General features: G+C 58.2%; 4 protein-coding genes across 5 annotated transcripts; 3 read left to right on the plus strand and 1 right to left on the minus strand.

Moving 5' to 3' along the window:
• Window positions 1-794: 794 nt before the first annotated feature.
• On the minus strand, window positions 795-2300 carry S100A1 (S100 calcium binding protein A1). Its single transcript, XM_058042933.1, has 3 exons — window positions 2140-2300; window positions 1094-1242; window positions 795-1000 (listed from the first exon to the last, which is right to left on the minus strand). Exons 1-3 carry the CDS (start codon window positions 2282-2284, stop codon window positions 857-859), a joined length of 438 nt encoding a protein of 145 aa, XP_057898916.1. The 5' UTR covers window positions 2285-2300; the 3' UTR covers window positions 795-856.
• Window positions 2301-7954: 5654 nt separating this feature from the next.
• Window positions 7955-9552, plus strand: S100A13 (S100 calcium binding protein A13). Its single transcript, XM_058042956.1, has 3 exons — window positions 7955-8121; window positions 8257-8464; window positions 9417-9552. The coding sequence occupies exons 2-3, from the start codon at window positions 8273-8275 to the stop codon at window positions 9549-9551; spliced, it is 327 nt and encodes a 108-aa protein (XP_057898939.1). The 5' UTR covers window positions 7955-8121; window positions 8257-8272; the 3' UTR covers window position 9552.
• A 2149-nt stretch (window positions 9553-11701) lies between these two features.
• On the plus strand, window positions 11702-13767 carry S100A14 (S100 calcium binding protein A14). Its single transcript, XM_058042964.1, has 3 exons — window positions 11702-11734; window positions 13119-13265; window positions 13648-13767. Exons 1-3 carry the CDS (start codon window positions 11702-11704, stop codon window positions 13765-13767), a joined length of 300 nt encoding a protein of 99 aa, XP_057898947.1.
• A 7949-nt stretch (window positions 13768-21716) lies between these two features.
• On the plus strand, window positions 21717-24682 carry S100A16 (S100 calcium binding protein A16). 2 transcript variants are annotated; one of them, XM_058042957.1, is made up of 3 exons: window positions 21717-21731; window positions 22818-22979; window positions 24098-24682. In XM_058042957.1, exons 2-3 carry the CDS (start codon window positions 22824-22826, stop codon window positions 24260-24262), a joined length of 321 nt encoding a protein of 106 aa, XP_057898940.1. In that variant the 5' UTR covers window positions 21717-21731; window positions 22818-22823; the 3' UTR covers window positions 24263-24682. The 2 variants fall into 2 exon arrangements, with proteins under 2 accessions (XP_057898940.1, XP_057898941.1); XM_058042958.1 differs by lacking the exon at window positions 21717-21731 and adding an exon at window positions 21963-22000.
• Window positions 24683-26622: the final 1940 nt, after the last annotated feature.

The following is a 26622-nucleotide window of genomic DNA, read 5'->3' on the forward strand; positions in this document are numbered from 1 at the left end:
CCAGGATGGATCCTAGAGTGGATCCAGGGCTGTCTCCAAACCCTTGGGGTGACCCAGATTGGATTTCCCTGGGACCCCAGAGTTGATCCCAGGGTGGAATCTCAGGATGGATCATGGGGTGAATCTGAGGGTGGATCCCAGGGTGGGTCCCAAGGGAGATCCCAGGGTGGATCCCAAGGGAGATCCCAGGGTGGATCCCAGGGCTGTCTCCAGGCCCTTGGAGTGACCCAGAGTAGATTTCCCCATGACCCCGGGTTGAATTCGAGGGTGGATCCCAAGGTGGATCCCAATATGGTCTCCAAACCCTTGGGGTGACCCAGGGTGGATTTCTCCATGACCCCAGAGTGGATCCCAGGGTGGATCCCAAGGGGGATCCCAGGGTTGATCCTAGGGGGGATTCTGAGGTGGGTCCTGGGGTGGATCGTGAGGTGGAATCATGGAATTCCAGGGTGGATCCCAGGGTGGATCCAGGACTGTCTCCAGGCCCTTGGGGGTGACCCAGGGTGGATTTCCCCATGACCCTGGGGTGAATCTGAGGGTGGATCCCAGGATGAATCCCAGGGATGGATCCAGCCCTTTCCAAGCCCTTTTCCAAGCCCTTGGGGTGACCCAGGGTGGATTTCCCCATGACCCCACAGTGGGATATCCCCCGGGAGCACTCACAGGGTGGATCCAGGGCAGGAATCCCGAGCAGGAACAAAGGAAGGAGCTCAAACACCCCTCGGGTTGGGTTGGTGCCTTTATTGTGCAGCTGGATCCCATCAGGATCCCCTGGGGATTCCGGGGTGCAGAGGGGCTGAGCTGGGGGCTCTGGGGGCGCTCTGGATTTTGGGATCTGCAGCAGGAGAGGGGAGGGTCAGGCGTTCTCCCAGAAGAAAGTGTTGCAGGCCACGGTCAGGGTGGCCACCAGGACCACGAACTCCTGGAAATCCACCTCTCCATCGCCATTCTCATCCAGGTCCTGCATGATCTTCTCCACGGCCCCCGCGTCCTTCTGGGCCTGGGCGTGACACAGGGTGAGCCGTGGGGCTGGGAAACGGGGGAAAAATGGGGGAAAAGGAGCCCTCCCAGTGGCCAAACTGGTCCCAGTTACCTCCAGGAAACATCCCAGCTCGCTCTGCAGCAGCTCCTTGAGCTCCTTCTTGCTCAGCTTGTACTTGTCCCCTTCCTTGCCCGAGTAGTGGTGGAAGACATTGATCAGGGTCTCCATGGCCCCTTCCAGCTGCGACGCCATGGCTGCGGCTGCGGGACCCCCAGCACGTCACCTGCCAGCCCCCCTGTGTGGGTGACACCCCCTGGTCACAGCCCCCCAATTCCCCAGCGCCCCAATTCCTCATGCCCCAAGTACTTGATCTTCCAAGTTTCTGATCCCCCAAATTCCTCAGCCCCCAAATTCCTCAGCCCCTAATCTACTGATACCCTAAATTCCTGATCCCCCCCCCAGTTCCTCAGCCCCTGAATTCCTCATCTCCTAAATTCTTGATCCCCCAAATTCCTCAGCCCCCGAATTCCTAATCTCCAAATTCCTGATCCCTCAAATTTCTGATCTCCCAAATTCCACATCCCCCCAATTCCTGATCCCCCCAATTCCTGATCCCCCAAATTCCTCAGCCCTCAAATTCCTGATCCTCCAAATTCTGATCCCCCAAATTCCTGATCCTCCAAGTTCCTGATCTACTCATTTCCTAATCCCCCCAAATTCCTCATCCCCCAAATTCCTGATCCCCCAAATTCCTCATATCCTAATTTCCCCCAAATTCCTGATCCCCCAAATTCCTCATTTCCTAAATTCCTGATCTGGGGTCTGGGGGTATCTCAGGGGCAGGACTGGGGGGTCTGGGGGATCCCAGGGGGTTCTGAGGGGATCCCAGGGGCTGGGCAGGGGGTTCTGAGGGGATCTCAGGGGCAGGACTGGGGGGGTTTGGGGGATCCCAGAGGGTTCTGAGGGGATCCCAAGGGGATCTGGGGGGATCTCAGGGGCTGGACTGGGGTTTCTGGGGGGATCCAGGGGGTTCAGAGGAGATCCCAAGGGGGTTTGGGGGGATCCAGGGGGTTCAGAGGAGATCCCAGGGGTTTCTGAGGGGATCCAGGGGTTCCTGAGGGCCGATCCGGGGTGGCACCAGAGTCACCTGCGCTCACCTGAGCTCCCCGCGCTCCGAGTGCTCTCTCCCGTCCGGGCCGGGCACGTTAAATAAGCTCCAATCCCCCTCCCTCCGGGAGGATCCGATACCGGGGCTGGGCAGCCGGGCTGGCACCGCGAGCCAGCCCCGCAGGGGCCGGGCATGGGGGGCACAACCCGCGGGCAGCGCCCCCAGACCCGCGGGGGCGCAGCATCGCTCGGGAGGGGTCCCCGCGCCACCCTCCAGCGCCCCTTGTCACCCCCAAATGTGTAAAAACTGGGGACATCGCGGGGATTGGGATGGACGCGGGGGTCCCTCACTGGGGAGGTGACCTCGGGGTGGCACCGCGGTGGCACCGAGGGCATCCCCCGTCTGTCAGCGCCGGCACCGGGGCCGCATCCCCGGGGTCGCTCCCGGTGCCCATCGCGGATCCGGTGTCCCCGGGAGCCGGCGCGGCCCGGGGGGAGCGCCGGGGGCTATCGGGTGACTCGGAGCTCTCAAAGGGCTCTTGTCCGCCCTCAAAAGGCCCCACAAGGCCCGGCCCGGCGTTGCTGCAGCAACGGCTCGGCCGAGGAAACCGGAGCCGAGCTGGCCCCGGGGATGCTGATAATGGCCGGGATCCCGTTACGGCCCCGGGGCCGAGCGGGCTGGAGCCCCGCAGCCCCCGCGGCTCCGGCGGCCCCGGGGAGAGCGGCACCGGATTCCTCAGTGCCCTGAATTGCTGATTCCCAGATTGCTGATCCCCTAAATTCCTCAGTGCCCTGAATTGCTGATTCCCAGATTGCTGATCCCCCACATTCCTGATCCCCCGAATTCCCGATCCCCCGAATTCCTCAGCCCCCGAATTCCTGATCCCCCGAACTCCTGATCCCCCAAATTTTTAATCCCCTGAATTCCTCATCTCCTAAATTCCTAATATCCCAAATTCCTCAGCTCCCATGTTCCTGAGCCCTCAAATTCCTCAGCCCCTAAATTCCTAATCCCCCAAATGCTTCAGCCCCCAAATTCCTCAGCCTCCAAATTCCTGATGCCCCGAATTCCTCAGCCACCAAATTCACAATCCCCCAAATTCCTCATCCCCCAAATGCTTCAGCCCCCAAATTCCTCATCTTCCAAATTCCTGATCCCCCAAGTCCCTCATTCCTCAAATTCCCGATTCCTCAAATTCCTGATCCCCCAAATCCATCATCCCTCAAATTCCTGATCCCCCAAATTTTCAGACCCCAAATTCCTGATCCCCCAAATTCCTAATCCCCTAAAGTCCTAATCTTCCAAATCCCTCATCCCCCAAATGCTTCATCCCCCAAATTCCTAGTCCCCCATATTCCCAATCCCCCAAATTCCTGATCCCCCAAAATTTTCAGCCCCCAAATTCCTCATCCCCCAAATTCCTGATCCCCCAAATTCCTCCCCCCCCAAATCCCTCCCCCCTCAGGATTTGGGACCCCCCCAACAGCAGCACCATTTCCAGCAGCGCCGGGTGGTGCCGAGCCCTAATTAGGGCTTAATTTAATTAACATCCTGCTGCTCCCTCATTTCCTGTCCCTGCCATCCCTGTGTCCTGTCCCTCAAAATTCCCAGTTTGGGGGGCTCCAGGAGGGGTCGGATCTTAAAATTCCGAGATTGGGGGACACTGGGAGGGGCTGGATCCCAAAATTCCGAGTTTGGGGGGGCACCGTGAGGGGCCAGATCCCAAAATTCCGAATTTGGGGGTACCGGAGGGGTCCCGTGTCACTCACTCTCCGTGTCCCCGTGCCCAGAGCGGATCAGGATCCCGGGAATGTCACCGGGCTCGTGACAGGGACGGGCATTGGCCAAAAATAACCCCGGGCCCAGCCCGTGCCAGGCGGGCACAGAGGGGGCAGAACCGGGACTGGCACGGGTGGAGCGTGTGAGGGGCATTGCCAGCGCCACAAACCCTTTGGGACAGCGGGAACGGGGGTGAACCCCAAATCTGGGGGCTCCTGGGTGGTCCTGGCAGGGCAAATTCCCAGGAGCTCTTCCCAAAGTGGACATGCCAGGGGATTTAGACAGAGCTTGGAACGGGTTCCAGCACCCCAAATCCTTTGGGACAGCGGGACCGAGGGTGAACCCCAAATCTGGGGGCTCCTGGAGGGTCCTGGGGGGTCCTGGGAGTTCCTGGACTCTTCAGGGCTGGCAAATTTCCAGGAGCTGTTCCCAAAGCAGGAGCAACAAGGGACATGCCAGGAGCTTTACACACAGCTTGGAACAGGTTCCAGCACCCCAAATCCTTTGGGACAGCAGGACCCCAGCTTTTGGGGGTCCTGGGGGCTCCTGGGGGTCCAGAGCAGATTCCCAGAATCTCTTCCCAAATCAGGAGCAGAGAGGGACACGCCAGGAGCTTTAGACAGAGCTCAGACCAGGTTCCAGCCCCCCAAATCCTTTGGGACAGCGGGATTGATGTTGAACCCCAAATCTGGGGATTCTTGGGGGTCCCGGGGGGTCCTGGACCCTGCCAGGCAGATTCCCAGGATCTCTTCCCAAATCAGGAGCAGCGAGGGACATGCCAGGAGCGTTACACACAGCTTGGAACCTGCCCCAGCCCCTGCTCCACTTGGACCCAGCCAAACCAGTTGCTCCAGTTTAAACCAGTGCCGGGGCTGGGCCGGATCTTGTCTCCACATCCCACCGCCTGCAAGAGGCTTTTCCATCCTCCCCGGGCTTTGGGAAGGGAGGAGCTGAGGTGGCCGGCTTGGGGACACCGCCCGTGGTGGCTCTGTGGCATCAGTGTCACCTGCAGAGAGAGCTGGTGGGGACAGCAGGGGACATTGCCAGGCTGGACACCGTGGTGGCCATGGTGACATCCCCAATTTGGGGTCTCCAGCCCAGGCAGGGTTGGAGAAGCCCAGGATGAAGATGTGGAAGTGGACACTGACCCCCTGCTTGTGGTCACTCTGTCACACAGCGTCCTGTGGTCCTATATGGGCTGAGTCCCTATGTGGCCTTGTCCCTGTCCCTATATGGTCCCTGTCCCTGTATGGCCTGAGTCCCGTCCCTGTCCCTATATGGCCCAAGACCCTATAATGGCCCTGTCCCTGTCCCTCCCATGTCTCTATATGGTCCTTGTCCCTGTCCCTATATGGCCCAAATCTCTATATGGCCCAAGTCCCTACACAGTCCCTGTCTCTATATGGCCCAAGTCCTTATATGTTCTTTGTCCCTATATGGCCCGAGTCCCTGTATGGCCCTGTCCCTATATGGTCCCATCCCTGTCCCTATATGGCCCTGTCCCTATATATTCCTTGTTCCTATATGGCCCGAGTCCCTATATGGCCCTGTATGGTCCTGTCCCTCTCCCTTTATGGCTCAAGTCCTTACATGTTCCTTGTCCCTATATGGACCAAATCTCTATATGGTCCCTGTCCCTATATGGCCCAAGTCCTATATGGGCCAAGTCCTATATGGTCCCATCCCTGTCCCTACATGGTCCCTGTCCCTTTATGGCCCCCATTCCTGTCCCTACATGGTCCCTGTCCCTTTATGGCCCCCATTCCTGTCCCTGTATGGTCCCTGTCCCTTTATGGCCCCCATCTCTGTCCCTACATGGTCCCTGTCCCTTTATGGCCCCCATCTCTGTCCCTACATGGTCCCTGTCCCTGTATGGCCCCATCCCTGTCCCTATATGGCCCTGTCCCTGTATGGCCCCATCCCTGTCCCTATATGGCCCTGTCCCTGTATGGCCCCATCCCTGTCCCTATATGGCCCCAGTCCCTCCATGGCCCCAGCCCCTCCACGATCCCAGTCCCAGCCCCTCCATGCTCCCCTCCTGTCCCCACCGGTGTCCCCAAGTCCATCTCACCCCTCCCTACCCACGGGGACAGCCCCGATGGGAATCCCAGTGTGACAAAAAACCCCTGGATGTCACCTGGGTGTCCCCTCCTCTTCCCTCCGTGGGGACACCTGCCCCTTGCTCACCCCAAATTCCAGGCTCAGGAGTCACGGGCCCGCCTGGCTCCGGGGCCGCTGATTCACCCCAAACCTGTCCCCGACTGATTCACCCCAAACCTGTCCCTGACGGATTCACCCCAAACCTGTCCCCGCTCCCGTCCCTGACTCACCTGCCCTTTCCCAAGAGGCCACCCCGCTGTCCTGACGTGGGGCTCGGGGACCGTCCCAGCCCCGTCCTGGGTCCCCTCCCGTGTCCCCTCCCGTCCTGCCGGGGCCGGATGGGGCTGCAGGAAACCAATTCCTGCCCTGTGAGCTGGAGTGACACCTGTGGGGTGGGGACAGGGCCCGTGGGAGCCTCCCTGTCCCCATCAGTGTCCCAGGGCTCAGCACAACCCGGTGACAGTGACATCTGTCTGGGGACACCTCTTCCTAAACCCCAAAAACATCCCTGGGGCTTTGGAGACCCCAAATTCCTGCTTGTTCCCCTGGGGGCTGCATCTTCACTTTTACTCCCACCCCTGGGTGAGGTTGGGGCTGTCACCCAGGTTGGGGACATTGGGGACAGTCCTGAGATGGACAATTGTGACATTGTACTGGGGACACCCCTGTCCTCGGCCCTAAAACACTGCTGGGACTTTGGGGACCCCAAATTCCTGCGTGTTGTCTTGCGGGGGCTGCAGCTGGTTGGGGACATTGGGGACGGTCCTGAGGCTGACAACTGGGACATTGTACCAGGGACACCCCTGTCCTTGGTCCCCAAAACATCCCTGGGTTTTGGGACCCCAAATTCCTGCTTTTTGTCCTGGAGGGCTGCAGCTGCCTTGGGGACATTGGGGACAGTCCTGAGATGGACAATTGTGACATTGTACTGGGCACCCACCTGCTCTGAGCCCCCAAAACACCCCTGGGGGCTTTGGGACCCCCAATTCCTGAGTGTTCCCCTGTTTGTCACACCCCTGAGTGGGGCTGGGGACATTGGGGGCAGTCTTGAGTGTCCCCTCGAGGTGTGGGGCACAATTTGGGGTCCCCGTGGGAACGGGGAGTGCCAGATGTGCCATGTTATAAATACCCACTGATTAAAGGGGAGGGCCGTCCCAACCCCCTAATTAATTGGGATTAATTAATTTTTTACAGAGCCCACTATTAATAGGGATGATGTCAGTGGGAAGCTGAGTCACAACTCTCACTCTGCGCGGGCCCAGCTGGGATGTGACAGGGATGTGACAGGGATGTCACCGCAGCTCTGGGGTCACCTCCCTGTCCCCAACCCTGCAGGGAATGACCTGGGGGTGACACCGGCCTAGGAATGGGGCTCAAAGTTTGGATTTAATCATTTTTCCACCCAAAACCATCCTGGTTCCGGGCACAGTCCCAGTGATGCCCCAGCCCCGGTCACCGGGATGTCACCGCAGCTCTGGGGTCACCTCCTTGTCCCCAACCCTGCAGGGAATGACCTGGGGGTGACACCGGTCCTGCACCCCCAAAATGGGGCTCGAAGTTTGGATTTAATAATCTCGGGCATCTTTTCCACCCAAAACCATCCCAATTTTGGGAATATTTCTGTGCACCATCCCAGCGACGCCCCAGCCCAGGTCACCGGGATGTCACCGCAGCTCTGGGGTCACCTCCTTGTCCCCAACCCTGCAGGGAATGACCTGGGGGTGACACCGGTCCTGCACCCCCAAAATGGGGCTCAAAGTTTGGATTTAATAATCTCGGGGATCTTTTCCACCCAAAACCATGCCGATTTTGGGAATGTTTCCGTGCACGGCCCCGGCGATGTCCCCGGTGCCCTCCTGTCCCCACCGGAGCTCCCCGAGCGGCGCCACCGAGGCCGCGGCCGCTTCAGGCCGAGCTTGGTCCGGTGCCCGGGCTGGGAGGGAGCAGAGCCCAGAGGGACGGACGGACGGACCGACGGACGGGCGGTGACTCCGCGTCCGTCCGGCCGCATCAGGAAACCCAACACCGGCGCGACACCGAGCGAGGGGGGGACACACAAAGGCTGCGCTGTCCCCTCCTGCAGCGCGGCTATAAAAACGCCTGAAAACGCCCCAAAAGTGCCCAAACCCCCTCGAAACGGCGGCAGCGAGGGGTGAGCGCGGCCTCGCTTCCCCGATGTCCCCGCGCCACCAGCGGGGTCCTGCACAAACCCTCGTAGGGTTGGGGAGGGGGGCGAAAATCCCACCTGGGACATCCCCCGACCCTTTCTGGGCTCCTGTCGCCGCAGCCCCGTGTCCGGTGCCATGGCCGAGCCGCCCGAAGGGACCGAGCGGACCGAAGGGACCGAACCGACGGAGCTGACGGAGCTGGAGGCGGCCATCGAGCGCATCGTCACCGTGTTTGTCACCTTCGCCGCCAAGGAGGGCAGGAAGGGGACGCTGAGCACCGGCGAGTTCAAGGAGCTCGTGCGGCTCCAGCTGCCCAACATGATGAAGGTGAGGGGGGCGGCGGCAGCACCGGGGGGTCCCCCGGGGGTCCCCCTGAACTGTGGGGGCCCCCCCGGTGTCCCCCAGAACCGTGGGGATGCTCCCGATGTACCCCTGAACCGTGGGGCTGCTCCTGATCATCCAGGGGTCCCCCTGAACCTGTGCCCTGAGTGTCCCCCTAAACTGTGGGGTCCTCTGGTGTCCCCCTGAACCGCGGTGATGCTCCCGGTGCTCTGGGGGTCCCCCTGAACCGGTGTCCCGGGGGTCCCCATGAACCGCCGGGTTGCTCCTGATCCCCTTGAGGGTCCCCCTGAACCACGGGGCTGCCCCTGATCACCCAGGGGTCCCCCAGAACCGGTGCCCCGGGGGTCCCCCTGAACCGTGGGGCTGTTCCCGAGGGTCCCCCAGAACCGAGGGGCTGCTCCTGATCGTCCAGGGGTCCCCCAGAACCGGTGCCCCGGGGGTCCCCCTGAACCATGGGGCTGCTCCCGAGGGTCCCCCATAACCGAGGGGCTGCTCCCGGTGCCCCGGGGGTCCCCCAGAACTGTGGGGCTGCTCCCGATCGTCCAGGGGTCCCCCAGAACCGGTGCCCCGGGGGTCCCCCCGAACCACGAGACTGCTCCCGATGCTCTGGGGGTCCCCTCGGGGCTGCTCCCGATCTCTTGGGGGTCCTCCTGAACCAGTCCCCCGAGGGTGCCCCGGAACCGTGGGGCTGCTCCCGATCATCCAGGGCTCCCCTCGGGGCTGGTCCCTCAGAGGTCCCCCTGAACCGGTCTCCTGAGGGTCCCCCTGAACCGTGGAGCTGCTCCCGGTGCCCCCAGTGTCCCGCTGTCCCGGTGTCCCCCAGAAGCGCAGTTCTGTCCCGCTCCCCCCGGCTCTGCCAGCCCCCGCTCCCCTCATTCCCATCCCGCTTTCTGGGGGTCTCCAAGCCGCCCCTCCCGCGTTCCCCCCACCCCGGCAGGACGTGCCCTCGCTGGAGGAGAAGATGAGCGAGCTGGACGTGAACAACGACGAGGAGCTGCGGTTCGGGGAGTTCTGGCGGCTCGTCGGGGAGCTGGCCAAGGCCGTGCGCAGGGACAAGGCGGCCAAGAAGTGACAGAGAGGCCTCTAAAAAATAAAACAAAAAGGTTTTCCCCGAGCCTGAGCATCGCTGCTGTTCTTGCTGGGCTCCAGGTTGGAGCCCCCATCTCGTGGTGGGGTTGGGGTCACGGTGGACGGGGCTGTTCCCAAATCACCCTGGCGCCGGTTTGGCTTTTTGGGGCGCCCCACAAACACCTTCCTGCCGCATTGGGGGGTGCGTGGGGGGCTGTGGCCGGGGTGGGGCTCGGGAGATCCCCGACAGCGATGCCACACCGGTCACGGTGGCCACCAGCTCCTCTGCAGGGTCCGGGTGGCACAGGGGGCACATCCCGGCTTGGGGAATACCCCGAATATTCAGAATATTGAGAATATTCATCGCCCTGAATCCCGGCGCTGCTGAGATCCCGGTGCGGGCTCTCGGTGCCGTTCCCACACGGGATGAGGAAGATGAGGAGCCGCCGGTGTGGCCGGGAAGGAGGGAAGGAGGCGTTTCCCGGCCCCAACGCTGGCGCCGGGCCAGGCGCTCCTAAATCACTGCCTTGCACCACGGAGCTCCCACTCACAGCCGGCCCGGTATAAAACCCCGGCCCGCCGCAGCCCGGGCACACCCGGGCCAGCCCGAGCTGCAGGTGAGTGGGATGGGATCAGAGGGGGTCTGTGTGCCTTGGGATGGGATCAGAGTGGGTTTGTGATCTCTGGGATTGGATTAGAGGGGGTTTGTGTGCCTTGGCATGGGATCAGAGGGGGTCTGTGTGCCTTGGGATGGGATCAGAGCGGGTCTGTGTGCCTTGGGATGGGATCAGAGCGGGTTTGTGATCTCTGGGATGGGATCAGAGGGGGTTTGTGATCTCTGGGATGGGATCAGAGCGGGTCTGTGTGCCCTGGGATGGGATCAGAGGGGGTTTGTGTGCCTTGGGATGGGATCAGAGGGGGTTTGTGTGCCTTGGGATGGGATCAGAGGGGGTCTGTGTGCCTTGGGATGGGATCAGAGGGGGGTTGTGATCTCTGGGATGGGATCAGAGCGGGTTTGTGTGCCTTGGGATGGGATCAGAGGGGGTTTGTGTGCCTTGGGATGGGATCAGAGGGGGGTTGTGATCTCTGGGATGGGATCAGAGGGGGTCTGTGTGCCTTGGGATGGGATCAGAGGGGGTTTGTGTGCCTTGGGATGGGATCAGAGCGGGGTTGTGATCTCTGGGATGGGATCAGAGGGGGTTTGTGCGCTCTGGGATGGGATCAGAGGGGATCTGTGTGCCTTGGGATGGGATCAGAGGGGGGTTGTGATCTCTGGGATGGGATCAGAGGGGGTCTGTGTGCCTTGGGATGGGATCAGAGGGGGTTTGTGCGCTCTGGGATGGGATCAGAGCGGGTTTGTGCACTCTGGGATGGGAACAGAGCGGGTTTGTGCACTCTGGGATGGGATCAGAGCGGGTTTGTGATCTCTGGGATGGGATCAGAGGGGGTTTGTGTGCCTTGGGATGGGATCAGAGCGGGTTTGTGATCTCTGGGATGGGATCAGAGCGGGTTTGTGCGCTCTGGGATGGGATCAGAGGGGGTTTGTGCACTCTGGGATGGGATCAGAGCGGGTTTGTGATCTCTGGGATGGGATCAGAGCGGGTTTGTGCGCTCTGGGATGGGATCAGAGGGGGTTTGTGCGCTCTGGGATGGGACCGAGGGGGTTTTTGGGTTTGTGCGCTCTGGGATGGGACCGAGGGGGTTTTTGGGTTTGTGCGCTCTGGGATGGGACCGAGGGGGTTTTTGGGTTTGTGATCTCTGGGATGGGACCGAGGGGGTTTTTGGGTTTGTGATCTCTGGGATGGGACCGAGGGGGTTTTCGGGTTTTTGAGCCTCGGGCCCCTCCGCTCCCACGCTCGGCTCTGCCGCGACTTGCGAGGACGCCGGGGACGTGTCCCGGCAGCTCCGGAGCCGCATCCCGGGGCTCGTTCCGCCGTGAGGAGGAGGAGGAGGAGGAGGAGGAGGAGGAGGAGGAGGAGGAGGAGGAGGAGGAGAGTCCTGGAGGTGGAATAGGGGGAGCTCACCCCAAACACAGAGCTGAGCTTGGATTCCTTTCCCCGCCAGCTCCCCCCGGATCCCCGGCACAGGAGAGACCCCCGGAGACCCCCGAGAGCCCGAGAGACCCCAGGAGGGACCCCCGAGAGACCCCCGAGGATGGGCCAGTGCAACTGCCGCAAGAAGAGAAAGGTCCGGGGGTGACACCGGGGGTGACACCGGGGGTGATACGGGGGCGATACCGGGGGTGACCCCCGGGCATGGCGCAGGAACCGGGGGCTGCTCGGGGCTTTGGGAGGCTCCGGGATTGACTCCGGGAGCGTCTCCGGGGATGCCCCGGTGGTAGAGAAGCTCCCGTTCTTCTGCTCGGTTTGCAACCGGGCGGTGCCCACCGGGGAGGTGCTCACCCCAACCGGGAGGTGCCCACCCCACCCCTGGCACCGGTGGAGGATTTGGGCATCACCGGCTGTGGTTTCACGGGGAAGCCGCAGATTTGGGGTGAATCAGCGGCGTTTCACTAAAACGGAGCCGCGGGAGAGAAAGGGAAAGACCGGGAATGACCGAGATTGACCGGCATTGACCGACATTGACGGGGATTGACCGGGAGTGACCGGGAATGACGGGGAGAGACCGAGAACAACCGGGATTGATCGGGAATGACCGGGACTGACCAGGAGAGTCTGGGAGAGACCGAGAGTGACCACGGCTGACCACGACTGACCGGGATAGACCGGGGACGGGGGTCCGGTTATTCTGCGCCCCCCGCCCCGCCGGTACCGGGGTCTGGGGGTGGCCGGGGAGCTCCGGGCGGGCTCTGAGTCACGGAGGGAGAGGAAGAACCAGTCGGGACGGGCCGGGCCCGCGCCGGGGGTGGCGAGAGACGCCGCGGTGGCGGAGCCTGGGCGGGGACGGCTCGAGGGGACGGGAGGTGGCGGCTGGAGGGGCCGCGGCAGCTGGATGGGGGCGAGAAACATCTGGGGGCATCACAGCTGTGTGGGGGCTGCGAGGGGGCACAGCTGGATGGGCTTACAGCTGGATAGGGTGGCAGCTGGATGGGGAGGTGGCACAGCTGGATGGGGAGGTGGCACAGGTGGATGAGGGGGTCACAGCTGGATGGGGAGGTGTCTCACATCTGCACAGACGGGCCTGGTGCTAAGATTTTTTTTATGCCGTGGTTGTGAAGGGGTTAAATGTTTGATCGGGGGGTGTTCCACCCGCTCGGGGCTTGTCCTGTGTCCCCCTCCTGACGTGTCACCCCTTCCGGGAGCTGTGCCACCCCTCTGGGGACCTGTGTGACCCCTCCATGGGTCTGTGCCACTCCTCTGGGGACAGTGCCACCCCTGTGGGGACCTGTGCCACCACTCTGGGGAGCTGTGCCACCCCTGTGGGGACCTGTCCCACCCCTCCATGGAGCTGTGCCACCCCTCTGAGATCTGTCCCACCCACTCGAGGACCTGTGTGACCCATCCTGGAGCTGTGTCACTCCCTCTGGGGAGCAGTGCCACCCCCGTGGGGACCTGTCCCACCCCCTTGGGGACCTGTCCCCCCTTTTCTCACCCCGTGTCCCTCCTCCCAGGACTGCCAGGAGCTGACGGACGTGGAGCGCGCCATCGAGACCGTGATCAGCCAGTTCCACTGCTACGCCGTGAAGGGCCAGAAGGAGTACCTGACCCCCAACGAGATGCAGGAGCTGCTGGTGCAGAAGCTGCCGCACCTGGGCAAGGTCAGGGGAGTGACCAGGAGGAGATGGGAGGGGTCCTGGGTGAGGTGGGACCCCCCCAGGATGTCCCAATGGGATTCTGGAGCCCCCCAGGATGTCCCCATGGGGTCCTGGATGAGTTGGGACCCCCCCAGAATGTCCCGATGGGGTCCTGGATGGAGGTGGGAGCCCCTGATGGGGTCCTGGATGGGGGTGGGATCCCCCCAGTGGGGTCCTGGGTGAGGTGGGACCCTCCCCAGGATGTCATAATAAGGTCCTGGACCCCCCCAGGATGTCCCGATGGGGTCCTGGATCCCGATGTTGTCTCTGTGGGACCCCCCCCCCCCCATCACCCCAATATTGTCTCGGTGGGACCCCCCCCATCACCCCGACGTTGTCTCCGCAGTGCGTGGGACCCCTGGAGGAGAAGATCGAGTGCATGGGAGACCCCAACGAGGCCAAGCTGGAGTTCGGGGAGTACTGGGACATGATGGGCGACGCGGCCAAGGGCTGCCGGAGGAAGTAGAGGGCGATGGCGGGGACGGGGAGGCCCCCGAGGTGCCGCTCCCGGAGCTCCTGAGGCCGCCGAGCTCGGGGGGGACAGAGCGACCTCGGCGGGTCCCCCCTGCCCTTCCATCCCTGCCCTCCTCAGGCCTCCTGCCAGCCCCCAGCTCTGCCCGCTGTGGGGGTACCGGGGGGTCCTGGGTGCTCTGCCTCCATCCCTCGGGACCCTCGGGGTTCGGTTCCCCCCGTCCCGGAGCTCCGGAGTGATCGGGACTCGGCTCCTTCCTCCTGATCCCCCCGGGATTTTGGGGCTCGAACCCCCAGCCCTGATCCTCGGGACCCTCCGGGTTCGGTTTCCCCGGTCCCGGAGCTCGGGAGCGATCGGGACTCGGCTCCTTCCCCTTGATCCTCCCGGGATTTTGGGGTTCGTTCCCTCAGCTCCGTGCCCATAGGCGCCTCCAGCCCCGGGCTTGTCCCATCTCTGTCCCCGGGACCCTCCGGGTTCGGTTCCCCCCGGTCCCGGAGCTCCGGAGCCATCGGGACTCGGCTCCTTCCCCCTGATCCCCCAGGGATTTTGGGGCTCGATCCCCCCAGCCCTGATCCTTGGGACCCTCCGGGTTCGGTTCCCTCGGGACCCTCCGGGTTCGGTCCCCCCCGGTCCCGGAGCTCCGGAGTGATCGGGTCTCGGCTCCTTCTCCTCGGTCTCCCCGGGATTTTGGGGTTCGTCCCCACCATGGCACCTCCAGGGCATCTCCACCCCCGGGTTTGTCCCACCTCGCTCTCTCGGGACCCTCCGGGTTCGGTTCCCCCCGGTCCCGGAGCTGCGGAGCCATCGGGATTCGGCTCCTTCTCCCCGATCCCCCCGGGATTTTGGGGTTTGCTCCCCCATTCCCGGTGCCCGGGACCCTCCAGTTGGAGCTCCGGAGCCATCAGGACTCTGCTCCTTCCCCTCGGTCCCCTCCGGATTTTGGGGTTCGCCCCCCCGTCTCTGTACCCCATCACCCCTTGGCACCTCCATGGGCACCTCCAGGGGCACCCAAAGTTCCGCCGTGCCCGTGGCTGGGTGCGGGTGGCCCCGGAGCTCTCCCCGCGGTTCCCCCCCTGTTTCTGGGGGGTTCTTTCGGGGTTTTTTTCGGGGTGATTTTGGGGTTTTTGCCCTCTCGGTGCCCCCCACACCTCCAGGGGTTCGGGCTGGGGTCGGGCGGGGCCGCTCGCGAGCGTTTTTGTATAAATTAATAAAGGAAAAAAATGGAAAAAACCCCAAAAAATCCCAAACAGAGGAGAATGGGGGGATCGTGTTTGTGGGGGGCAGTGGGCGTGGTCGGGGGTGCAGGATTGGGGGTTGGGGTCGTGGATTTGGGGTGGGCAGAGGATGGGGGTGCTGGGGGGGATGTCGGGGATGCTGCAGGGGTGCAGGGGGTGCTTTGGGGGCACCAGGGATGTTTTGGGGGGTACCGAGGATGCTCTGGGGGTGCTGAGGATGCTCTGGGGGTGCTGAGAATGCTCTGGGCGTGCAGGGGATGATTTGGGGGTGCAGGGGATGCTCTGGGGGTGCCAGGAATGTTTTGAGGGTGCAGGGGATGCTGTGAGGATGAAGGGGATGCTGAGGGGGTGCCAGGGAGGTTTTGGGGGTGCAGGGGGTGCTGTGAGGATGAAGGGGATGCTGTGAGGATGAGGGGGATGCTGCACGGGGGTGCCAGGGATGTTTTGGGGGTGCAGAGGATACTGTGGAGATGCCGAGGATGCTCTGGGGGCCCAGGGGTGCTGCAGGTGTGTGTGAGACCCCCGTGGACATCCCAGGGGTCTCACACACCCCCAGTTCCTGGGTGCCCCCCATTGTGGGGACCCCTCGGGCAGAGCCAGGGCTGTGCTTTGGGGATTCAGCTCCTGGGCTGGAGGGGAGACCCCAAAAATCCTGAAAAAAACCCCCAAAATCCTGAGCTTGGCAACCTCCGAAAGGCCTTCGAGGCTTGGAAAAGGTGGGATTTGGGTGTAGTTACAGGGAATTGGGAAAGAGGAAATTCCACAGAGGGTGAGGGCAGGGCTGGAGCGCCCGGTTTGCCATCTGCACCCTGCAGGAGGCTGCGGGCACCCCGAAAAGGCTTTGGGGACCCTCAAAATGAACATCTGAAAAAGGACAGGGCGTGGAGAGGCAGAAAACCAAACCCAAAGTGCTGCAAAGGTCGGGCAGCATGGGTTTGGGGCAAATAAAAGCCTTAATTTTATCCAAAATCCAGGTTTGGGGCAAATAAAATCCTTAATTTGAGCCAAAATCAAATTTTCTGGTGGGTGCAAGAGGCTGACAGAGGTTAGGGGCAAATTAAATATTTAATTTGAGCCAAAATCACATTTTCTGATGGATGCAAGGGGCTCATACAAGTTTGGAGTGAATAAAATCCTTAATTTGAGACAAACCCCAGGTTTGCGGTGAATAAAATCCTTTAATTTGAGCCCAAAGCCAAGTCTGGGGTGAATAAAATCCTTTATTTGAGCCAAAACCACTCATTCTGGTGGGTGCAAGGAGCCAGCATGGATTTCCAGCAAATACAATCCTTTATTTGAGCCGAACCCCAAGTTTGGGCTGAATAAAATCCTTAATTTGGGCCCAAATCAGATGATCTGGTGGGTGCAAAAAGCTCACATAGGTTTGGGGTGAATAAAATCCTTAATTTGATCCAAAACCCAGGTTTGGGGTGAATAAGGTCTTTAATTTGAGCCCAAATTACATTTTCTGGGATTTTGGAGCCCTGTCCAGCCCTCAGACCTCCCTGGCCTGGCTGAGCCTCTCCCCATCCGGGACCTGAGCTCGCAAATCCCCGTCCATCAATTAATTAACGCTGCTAATTGCAGCCCTGGTGCCTCACGGAGCCAGATGCGATGCCGAGATCAGATCCCGGGCGCTGGGCGCACCTGGGGATGCAAAGCAGGAGCTGATTTTTATCCCGGCACGGAGGATCCACCTGCTCCCATCGCCCCTGGAATTCCTCCCCGTGCCGGAAAAATCGCGTCAGCTCAGCCCTGGCCTCGTCCTAATCGTGGTGGGGAGGGAGAAAACCTGTTCTGGTGGTGGTGGTGGTGGTGGTGATGGTGGTGATGCAACATCTCGGCAGGGTGGGAACGGCTCCCCGAGCCCCCGGGGCGAACAGCTCAGCCCTGAATCAGCCTCTCATCACATCTCCTGCCCATGTCACAACCACGTCCAGGCCCTGCTCTTTACGAGGCATCCAGGGCGTGTTCGGGTGCCCCGAGCGGGCAGGAGCCACCCCAGCCCGGCCCAGAGGTGTCCCCAGCCCATGGGAGCTTGGGGAGATTGGGGTTCCCCTGGTCCTGCACCCCCAGGTGGAGAACTGGGAGGTTTTTTGGGGTCTCCAGGACCTCCAGGTAAAGAATTTGGGGGTGTTTGGTGTCTCCAGGATTTCTAGATAAAGAATTGGGAGGTGTTTGGTGTCTCCAGCACTTGCAGATAAAGAATTTGGAGGTGTTTGGTGTCTCCAGGACCTCCAAATTGAGGACTGGGAGGTGTTTGGTGTCTCCAAAGAAGAATTTGGGAGGTGTTTGGTGTCTCCAGGACTTCCAGATAAAGAATTTGGAGGTGTTTGGTGTCTCCAGCACCCCTAGATGAAGATTTGGAGGTGTTTGGTGTCTCCAAAGAAGAATTTTGAGGTGTTTGGTGTCTCCAGATGAAGAATTTGGAGGTGTTTGGTGTCTCCAAAGAAGAATTTGGGAGGTGTTTGGTGTCTCCAGGACTTCTAGATGAAGATTTGGAGGTGTTTGGTGTCTCCAAAGAATTTGGGAGGTGTTTGGTGTCTCCAAAGACGAACTGGGAGGTGTTTGGTGTCTCCAGATGAAGAATTTGGAGGTGTTTGGTGTCTCCAGCACCCCTAGATGAAGATTTGGAGGTCTTTGGTGTCTCCAGAGAAGAACTGGGAGGTGTTTGGTGTCTCCAGCACCATGGGAACCTTTCCCAGAGGGATCTTTGGTGGCCTCCAGAACATTCCAGACCCATCCAGGAGTGCCTCCCACGGCAGGAATCGTCCTCCTGTCACCAGGGCTGGCACCCAGGAGTCCCCACACGCCCGGAAGATTTGGGGCTCCCCTTTGCCCCCCATGTGACACATTTCCTGTGTCTCCCCAATTGCAGCCACACCTTCCAGGGAGCCCTAAATGATCGTTGTCCTTGTGAAACCCAACCCGAGAGCAGACAGAGGCTCCCTGTGGGCCAACCACGGTGCCACCAGAGGTGCCACCAGCCTGGCAGGACCTGTCCCTTGCCACCAGCCTGGCAGGACCTGTCCCTCGCCACCAACCCGGGTTTTGGCTCAAATTACGGATTTTATTTAACCCAAACTCGTGTCACCCCCTTGCACCCATCAGAAAATATGGTTTAGGCCCAAATAAAGGATTTTATTTGCTCCAAGCTTGTGCGAGCCCCTTGCACCCAGTAGAAAAAGTGGTTTGGGCTCAAATAAAGGGTTTTCTTCACCACAAACCTGGGGTTTGGATCAGATTTAGGATTTTATTTGCTCTAAACCCATGCTGGCTCCTTGCGCCCATCAGAAAATGTGGATTTGGCCCAAATTAAGGATTTTATTCACCCCAAAAGTGTTTCAGCCCCTTGCACCCACCAGGACAAGTGGTTTGGGCCCAAATTAAGGATTTTATCCACCCCAAACCTAGGGTTTGGCTCAAATTAAGGATTTCATTCTTGAACCCATCCCCAAATTTATTTGCCTTAAATTTGGCTCAGATTAAGGAACTTGCCTTAAATTTGGCTCAAATGAAGGAATTTATTTGCCTTAAATTTCCCAAACCTGCGTCAGTCCCTTGCACCCAGCAGAATGAGTGATTTTGGCCCAAATGAAGGATTTTATCCACCCCAAACTTGGGTTTTGGATCAAATAAAGGATTTTATTCAACCCAAACTTGTTCCAGCCCCTTGCACCCACCAGGAGAAGTGGTTTGGGCTCAAGTTGAGGATTTTATTCACCCCAAATGTGTTTCAGCCCCTTGCACCCACCAGATCATCCGATTTCGGTTCAAATTAAGGATTTTTTTATTTTTGTCCCTGGTGCCCGGGCTGGGTCAGAGCTGGAATAAATGAATTTCCATGACCAGGGGGGAATTCTGTGCCCTCTCCCCACTGCCGGGACCCCTCGTGCACCCCTTTGGGACCTTTTGGGGTGATCCCAAAACCCCAAAACCCCAAAGGAGCCCCAAAGGAGGCCGGCGCAGGTCCCTGCTCGCTCGTACCTGTCCCAGGTGTGTCGCAACCTCGGGGAAGCGTTTCCCAGGTAAGGCCCCGGCCTGGAAACGCCCCGGGAACGTCAGGGAAGGGTGGGAGGCTCCTTAAAAACCCGGCTGGGCCGGCGGGATGGGTGCGAGGTGAAGGAGAGAGCGGCCGGAGCCATTCCCACCAGCCCGGACGGACGCACGGACACCGCGGGACGCACGGAAGGATGCAGGTGGGGAAAACGGGGGTGGGGAAAATGGGGGGGATCCGCCCTGGGGACCCTCACGGGGGTGAGGATTTACCTGGGAACAGCCCCTGGGGTGTAAAGCTGGAGGCTGAGGAGGTGGAAATTCCTGGAATTCTCTGGGAGTGGCTGAGGGGGAACCGGGATGGGCTCGGGGGGAACCGGGATAGAACCGGGATGGGCTGAGGAGAACCGGGATGGGCTGAGGGGAACCGGGATGGAACCGGGATGGGCTCGGCGGGAACCGGGATGGAACCGGGATGGGCTTGGGGGAACCGGGATGGAACCAGGATGGGCTTGGGGGAACCAGGATAGAACCGGGATGGGCTCGGGAGGAACCGGGATGGAAGCGGGATGGGCTGAGGGGAACCGGGATGGAGTCAGGAGAACCGGGATGGGCTGAGGGGAACCGGGATAGAACCGGGATGGGCTCGGGAGAACCGGGATGGGCTGAGGGGGAACCGGGATGGGCTGAGGGGAACCGGGATGGGCTGAGGGGAACCGGGATAGAATCGGGATGGGCTCGGGAGAACCGGGATGGGCTGAGGGAAACCGGGATGGGGTCGGGGGGAACCAGGATGGGCTCAGGAGAACCGGGATAGAACCGGGATGGGCTGAGGGGGAACCGGGATAGAACCGGGATGGGATCAGTGGAACTGGGAGAGAACCGGGATGGGCTCGGGGAGAACCGGGATAGAACCGGGATGGGATCAGGGGAACCAGGATGGAACCGGGACGGGCTCGGGAGAACTGGGAGGGGTCGGGGGGAACCAGGATGGGCTCAGGAGAACCGGGATAGAACTGGGATGGGCTGAGGGGAACCGGGATGAGGTCGGGGGGACCAGGATAGAACCGGGATGGGATCAGTGGAACCGGGATAGAACCGGGATGGGCTCAGGAGAACCGGGATAGAACCGGGAGGGGATCAGGGGAACCGGGAAAAAGGGAATTTGCCATTGGAAAAGGGGGATTTTTTTTTGGTGGAAAAGGAGGATTTACCAGTGGAAAAGAGGATTTCCTATCGAAAAGGGGGATTTGTTGGTGGGAAAGGGGCATTTGCTGTTGGAAAAGCAGGATTTGTTGGTGGAAAAGGGATCTGCCAGTGGAGAAGGGATTTGCCAGTGGAAAAGAGGAATTTGTTGGTGGAAAAGGGGAATTTCCCAGTGGAAAAAGGGGATTTTTTGGTGGAAAAGGAGGATGTTTTGGTGGAAAAGGTTTTTTTTTTGGTGGAAAAGGAGGATTTGCCAGTGGAAAGGGGGATTTGCTGTTGGAAAAGGAGGATTTGTTGGTGGAAAAGAGGATTTTCTATTGGAAAGGGGGATTTGTTGGTGGGAAAGGGGCATTTGCCAGTGAAAAAGCAGGATTTGTTGGTGGAAAAGGAGGATTTTTTGGTGGAAAAGGTTTTTTTTGGTGGACAAAGGGGATTTGCCAGTGGAAAAGGGAAATTTGTTGGTGGAAAAGGGAGATTTGACAGCGGAAAAGGGAGATTTTTTCAGTGGAAAAGAGGAATTTGACAGCAGAAAATCAGGATTTGCCGGCGGGGATGCCGAGCTGGGAGCAGGGAGCGCTGGGGCCGCGCGTGGCTCTGTCCCTGTGTCCCCCAGTGTCCCTCAGTGTCCCTCAGTGTCCCCCAGCGTCCCCCAGTGTCCCCGTGTCCCCGATGCCACCCGGTGCCCCCGGCTGGCCCCGGGGCTGTCCCGTGAGTCACCGGCGGAGCAGCCTCGGTGCCCCAGGGCCGGGCAGGGCGCTGCCACCAGGGGGACAGGATGGGTGACACTGATGTCACCGATGTCACCCATGTCACGATGTCAGCGGGCGAGTGCAGGGCCAGGTGACACCGATGTCGTCGCCAGGTGCCATGGTGCTCCCAAACCCCTTCGGTTCCTGGGCTGCAGATGGAATCCCTGAGCCCCAAAGCCACCCTGGTGACAGTTCTGAGAGTTGGGGACGGTCCCCAGCGCTGGAGTGGCACCACAGGGCACGGGGGTGGCTTGGGAGGACACAGGGACACGTGGGGATAAGGAGGAGAGAGTGGCTGGGCCTGGTGCCACCTCCCTGGGCCTGGTGCCACCTCCCTGGGCCATTGTGGCAGGGCCTGGTGTCACTTCCCCAGCGGTGTCACCTCCCCATTGTGGCTGGGCCCGGTGTCACCTCCCTGGGCCCAGTGTCACCTCCCCATTGTGCAGGGCCTGGTGTCACCTCCCTGGGGCAGGACAGGGCAGGGTCAGGGTGACAAAAGGGGACAGGAGGTGGCACGGGGCAGGTCCTGAGCGAGCAGCAGGGTTGGGGACATGCTCAGATGGCGTCCCCAGAGTGGGGACAATGCTGGGCCACCCCTCGAGGTCCCTGTGGCGGTGGCGGTGGCTGTTGTGGTCATTGTTGTCCCCTGGACTGTCCCCACCCCGGGCGGGCAGGAAAGAGCCGTGCCCGGCCAAGGTGACGCCGTTTCCGTGTCATTGTCACCGGGATGTGACGGAGACACCGTCCTGAGAGGCCCAGGCTGAGCTTCCCGGTGGGGACAGTGGGGGGACAGGAGGGGACAGGGAGGGGACATTGGGGACAGAGGGGAGAGGGGGGACAAGAGGGACAGGGAGGACAGGAGGGACAGGAGGGGACAGGAGGGGACAGGAGGGGACAGGAGGGACAGGAGAGGACAGGAGGGACAGGGGGGACAGAAGGGGACAGGAGGGGACAGGAGGGGACAGGAGGGACAGGAGAGGTTCTCGGCAAGCCGGGACCTGCCCCCGCCGCAGCCGTGAAGCAACAGCGAGGGCAGGGCCGGTAATTCCTGCCGGTAATTCCGGCCCCGGTTCCTCCCTAACGAGCCCCGCGGCACCGAGCGGGACCGGCAGCACCGGCACGGCCCGGCCCGGCCGCGGGGGCGGCACAGGAGGCCCCGGGGCTGGGCGAGGCGGGCACGGGGGGCACGGAGGATTTTGGGTGGCACCGAGGATTTTGGGTGGGCACAGGTGGCACCGAGGATTTTGGGTGGCACCGAGGATTTTGGGTGGGCACAGGTGGGACTGAGGATTTTGGGTGGCACCAAGGGCTTTGGGGCGGGCACAGGTGGCACCAAGAATTCTGGGGGCGGGCACAGGTGGCACCGAGGATTTTGGGTGGCACCGAGGATTTTGGGTGGCACTGAGGATTTTGGGGGTGGGCACAGTTGGCATCGAGGAGTTCTGGGTGGCATCGAGGGTTTTGGGGCGGACACAAGTGGCACCAACTGGGGCGGGCACATGTGGCACCGAGGATTTGGGGTGGGCACAGGTGGCACTGAGAATTTTGGGAAGGCGCAGGTGGCACCGAGGATTTTAGTGACATTGAGGAGTTCTGGGGGTGGCACAGAGGTGGTACCAAGGATTTTGGGGCAGGCACAGGTGGCACCGAGCAGTTCTGGGTGGCACTGAGTATTTGGGGGCGGGCATAGTCGGCACCGAGGATTTTGGGTGGCACCAAGTATTTTGGGGCCGATGAAGAAGATGAGAACGCCCCACACCCGCCCGGGGCCATTTTCCTTTTGTCAAGAATGGTTTTTCCCTTCTGGAGGTTTGTGCTGGAGCCCCCCGAGGGTCTCACCTGAGTTTTGCCCCCTCAGGGCACCATGGCCGAGTGCACGGAGCTGGAATGGGCCGTGCAGGTGCTGGTGAACAACTTTGACAAGTACTCGAGCCGCTGCTGCTGCTGCAAGAACCCGCGGCGCATCAGCAAGAAGGATTTCCGCAAGATGCTCAGCCGCGAGCTCAACCACATGCTGACGGTGAGCACGGGGGGGCAGGAATGGGGATTTGGGGGGTCTGCCCAACCTGACCCCGGCCTGAACAGGGTCTGAACTTACACAAGCCATTTATAACGCCAGCCCTGTGAGGAGCATTAATAACCAGAGCCAAATCAACATAAAATCACTAATGCCCTACTCATCCATCAGCCACATAGGACGGGTTGTAGCCACAACCCTGACCCTAACCCTAATAACCAGCAGCAATCTGCCTACACCAAATGGACCTAAAATCACAAATCGCCTACTCATCCGTCACTCACATAGGACTAATGGTAGCTGCAACCCTAACCCTAACCAAAACCCTAACCCAAACCAAAACCCTAACCCTAACCAAAACCCTAACCCTAACCCTAACCCTAACCTCAACCCTAACCCTAACCCTAAAGCTTAATCCTAACCCTAACCCAATGGAAACTGGGATAAGCAAATACCAAAGTCCTCCAGAATCCCCTAACCTCTAACCCTAACCCTAACCGAAACCCTACCCAAAACCCAAAATCCTAAACCCAACGCTAACCCTAACCGTAACCCCAACACTAACCCTAAATCTAACCCAAAACTAACCCTAACCTTAACCCTAACCCGAATCCAAATCCTAACCCGGACCCTAACCAAACCCTAACCCAAATGTTAACCCTAACCCTAACCTTAACCCTAACCCTAACCTTAACCTTAACCTTAACCTTAACCTTAACCTTAACCTTAACCTTAACCTTAACCTTAACCTTAACCTTAACCTTGGATGAGGGAAGACATGAGGATCTGACTCCATGCTTCAGAAGGCTGATTTATTATTTTATGATCTATATTACATTAAAACTATACTAAAAGAATAGAAGAAAGGATTTCTTCAGAAGATTTAGCTAAGAATAGAATAGGAAAGAGTGAAAACAAAGATTTGTGGCTCGGGCTTTCTGGGCTGGGATTGGCCATTAATTAGAAACATCCAACACGGGTCAATCACATACCCATCTGTTGCATTCCACAGCAGCAGATAATTAATGTTTACGTTTTGTTCCTGAGACCTCTCAGCTTCTCAGAAGGAAAAAATCCTAAGGAAAGAGATTTTTTCATAAAAGACGTCTGTGACACCACAGGACACGGGGAACCGCCGCGCCGCCGACAAACTCATCTGCGACCTGGATGAGAACAAGGACGGGCGCATCAGCTTCGAGGAGTACTGGACCTTGATAGGCGGCATCGCCAGCCCCATCGCGCAGATCATCCGCCAGCAGGAGCAGAGCGTCAAACACACCAAGTAGACGCTGCTGGAACCCCCGGAACCCCCCAGCTCCTCCCATTCCCCGCTTTTTAAATTTCATTTCATTTTATTTTATTTTATTTTATTTTTTGTTTTTTTTTGTGCCTGCCCCGAGCCTCCGGGACCCCCCAGCTCCTCCCATTCCGCGATTTTGTTTTCTCTTCTCCTCAGGTTGTAGCAGATAATTTAACAGCATTGGATGGCGTTAAATTTCATACCTTGAATCGCGTCTGAGATTTTAGATTGAATTATGTCTGAATATTCGTCATTTTCTTAGAGGATGAATCTCCCCAATGCTGTGGGGCGGGAATTTTGTCTGTGCTCAGAAATCCCAACACTCGGGGGTCCCCCAAACTGGGGGGGGGGGGTCTCTTTTTCTCCTTTTTTTCCCCAAAAAAACCTTGGGCAAAGGGGGGGTTGTTTTTTGCTGGGTTTTTCGTCGTTATTTATTGTTTATTGCAGCAATAAAGTTTGGAGGAGCAGCTGGTGATGCTGAGATTTTATTGGGGAGGGGGATTTGGGGGGGGTCTCTGCTCTGTCCCCCACCTGTGGTGGTGTTCACAGGGGGCCCAGATGAGGGAAGAGATGGGAATGTTGATTCCGTGTTTCAGAAGGCTTGATTTATTAGCTTATTAGTGATATTATTTTTATAATATTTATTTATTATTTAAATAAATAATATATTATTATTTATACAACTTATATATTTAATATACTTATATATATTATATAATATAAATATATATTTTATTATATATAATAAAATATATACATAAACTTATATATTTATGTATATATTGATATTTAAATATGTATTATTAAATATATAAATATTATAACATCACAATAAGATATAGTAATAATTTATTATTATAATAAAATATTATTATATAATTAATATATAAAATATACGTAATAATATATATTATAAATAATACATATATTTTAATATATAAAATATATAATATATAAATACATAATATATATAAAATATATGACATATAATAATAAGTATGTAATATATAAAAATAAATATAAACTATAGAATATAGAATATAGAACATAGAATATAGAAAATAGAAATATATATTTATATATCTAAACATTATATAAATATATATATTTATATATATAAGTTAATATAATATCTATTAGATATTATATTTAAACTATACTAAAAGAATAGAAGAAAGCGTTTCATCAGAAGGCTAACAAGGAGTAGAAAAAGAATGAATAACAAAATCCTTTTATTCAAAATTATTAAACAAAATCTGACCAGAGAGAGCCACATTTGGACTATGATTAGCCATTAATTAAAAACAACCACGTGACACCAATCACAGATCCGCCGACTGTAATTAGCCATTAATTAAAGCAACCACGTGACACCAATCACAGATCCACCTGTTGCAGCAGACAATTATTGTTTATATTTTGTTCTTTCTCGGGAGAAAAAAATCCCCAAAAAAGGGTTTTTCAGAAAATGTCCGAAAGTTTTCAGGAAATAACCCAACATCCGCCCGGGGCACGCCTCGGCCGGGCTGGCGGCAGCGCCGGGAGCCACCACGGGGTGGCACCAGCACCGCGGCCAAACCTGTCCCGGGAGGTCCCTCCGTGTCCCCTCCGTGGGACATCCCCGGGCAGGGACACCCAGGGCTGGCCCCCATCGTTAATGGGATCTCACAGCAAGTAATGGGATCACACAGCTAATTAATGTGATCATACAGATCGTTAATGGGATCTCACAGCTCGTTAATGGGATCACACTGCTCGTTAATGGGATCTCACAGCTCGTTAATGGGATCTCACTGCTCATTAATAGGATCTCACAGCTCGTTAATGGGATAACACTGCTCATTAATGGGATCACACTGCTCGTTAATGGGATCTCACAGCTCGTTAATGGGATCACACTGCTCATTAATGGGATCTCACAGCTCATTACACTGGGATCACAGCTCACTCATTAATGGGATTGCACAGCTCCTTAACGGGATCACAGAGCTCATTCATTAACAGGATCTCATAGCTCATTAACAGGATCACCGAACTCATTAATGGGATCTCACATCTCAATAATTAACGGGATCTCACAGCTCGTTTATGGGATCCCGCAGCTCACTCATTAATGGAATCACAGAGCTCACTCATTAATAGGATCTCACAGTCCATTAATAGGATCTCTCTCACAGTTCGTTAATGGGATCACACAGCTCGTTAATGGGATCCCAGAGCTGTGGAATCTCATTAATTAATGGGATCATTAATTAATGGGATCCCGCACCCCCCGAGCCTCCGCGTTGTCCCGTGCGAGCCCGGCCCGGGCTGTCCCCGTGGGAACGGGCGGGGCCGGGCTGAGTC

This window comes from Melospiza georgiana, chromosome 33 (assembly GCF_028018845.1).
Source record: "Melospiza georgiana isolate bMelGeo1 chromosome 33, bMelGeo1.pri, whole genome shotgun sequence".
Classification (NCBI taxonomy): Eukaryota; Metazoa; Chordata; class Aves; order Passeriformes; family Passerellidae; genus Melospiza; species Melospiza georgiana.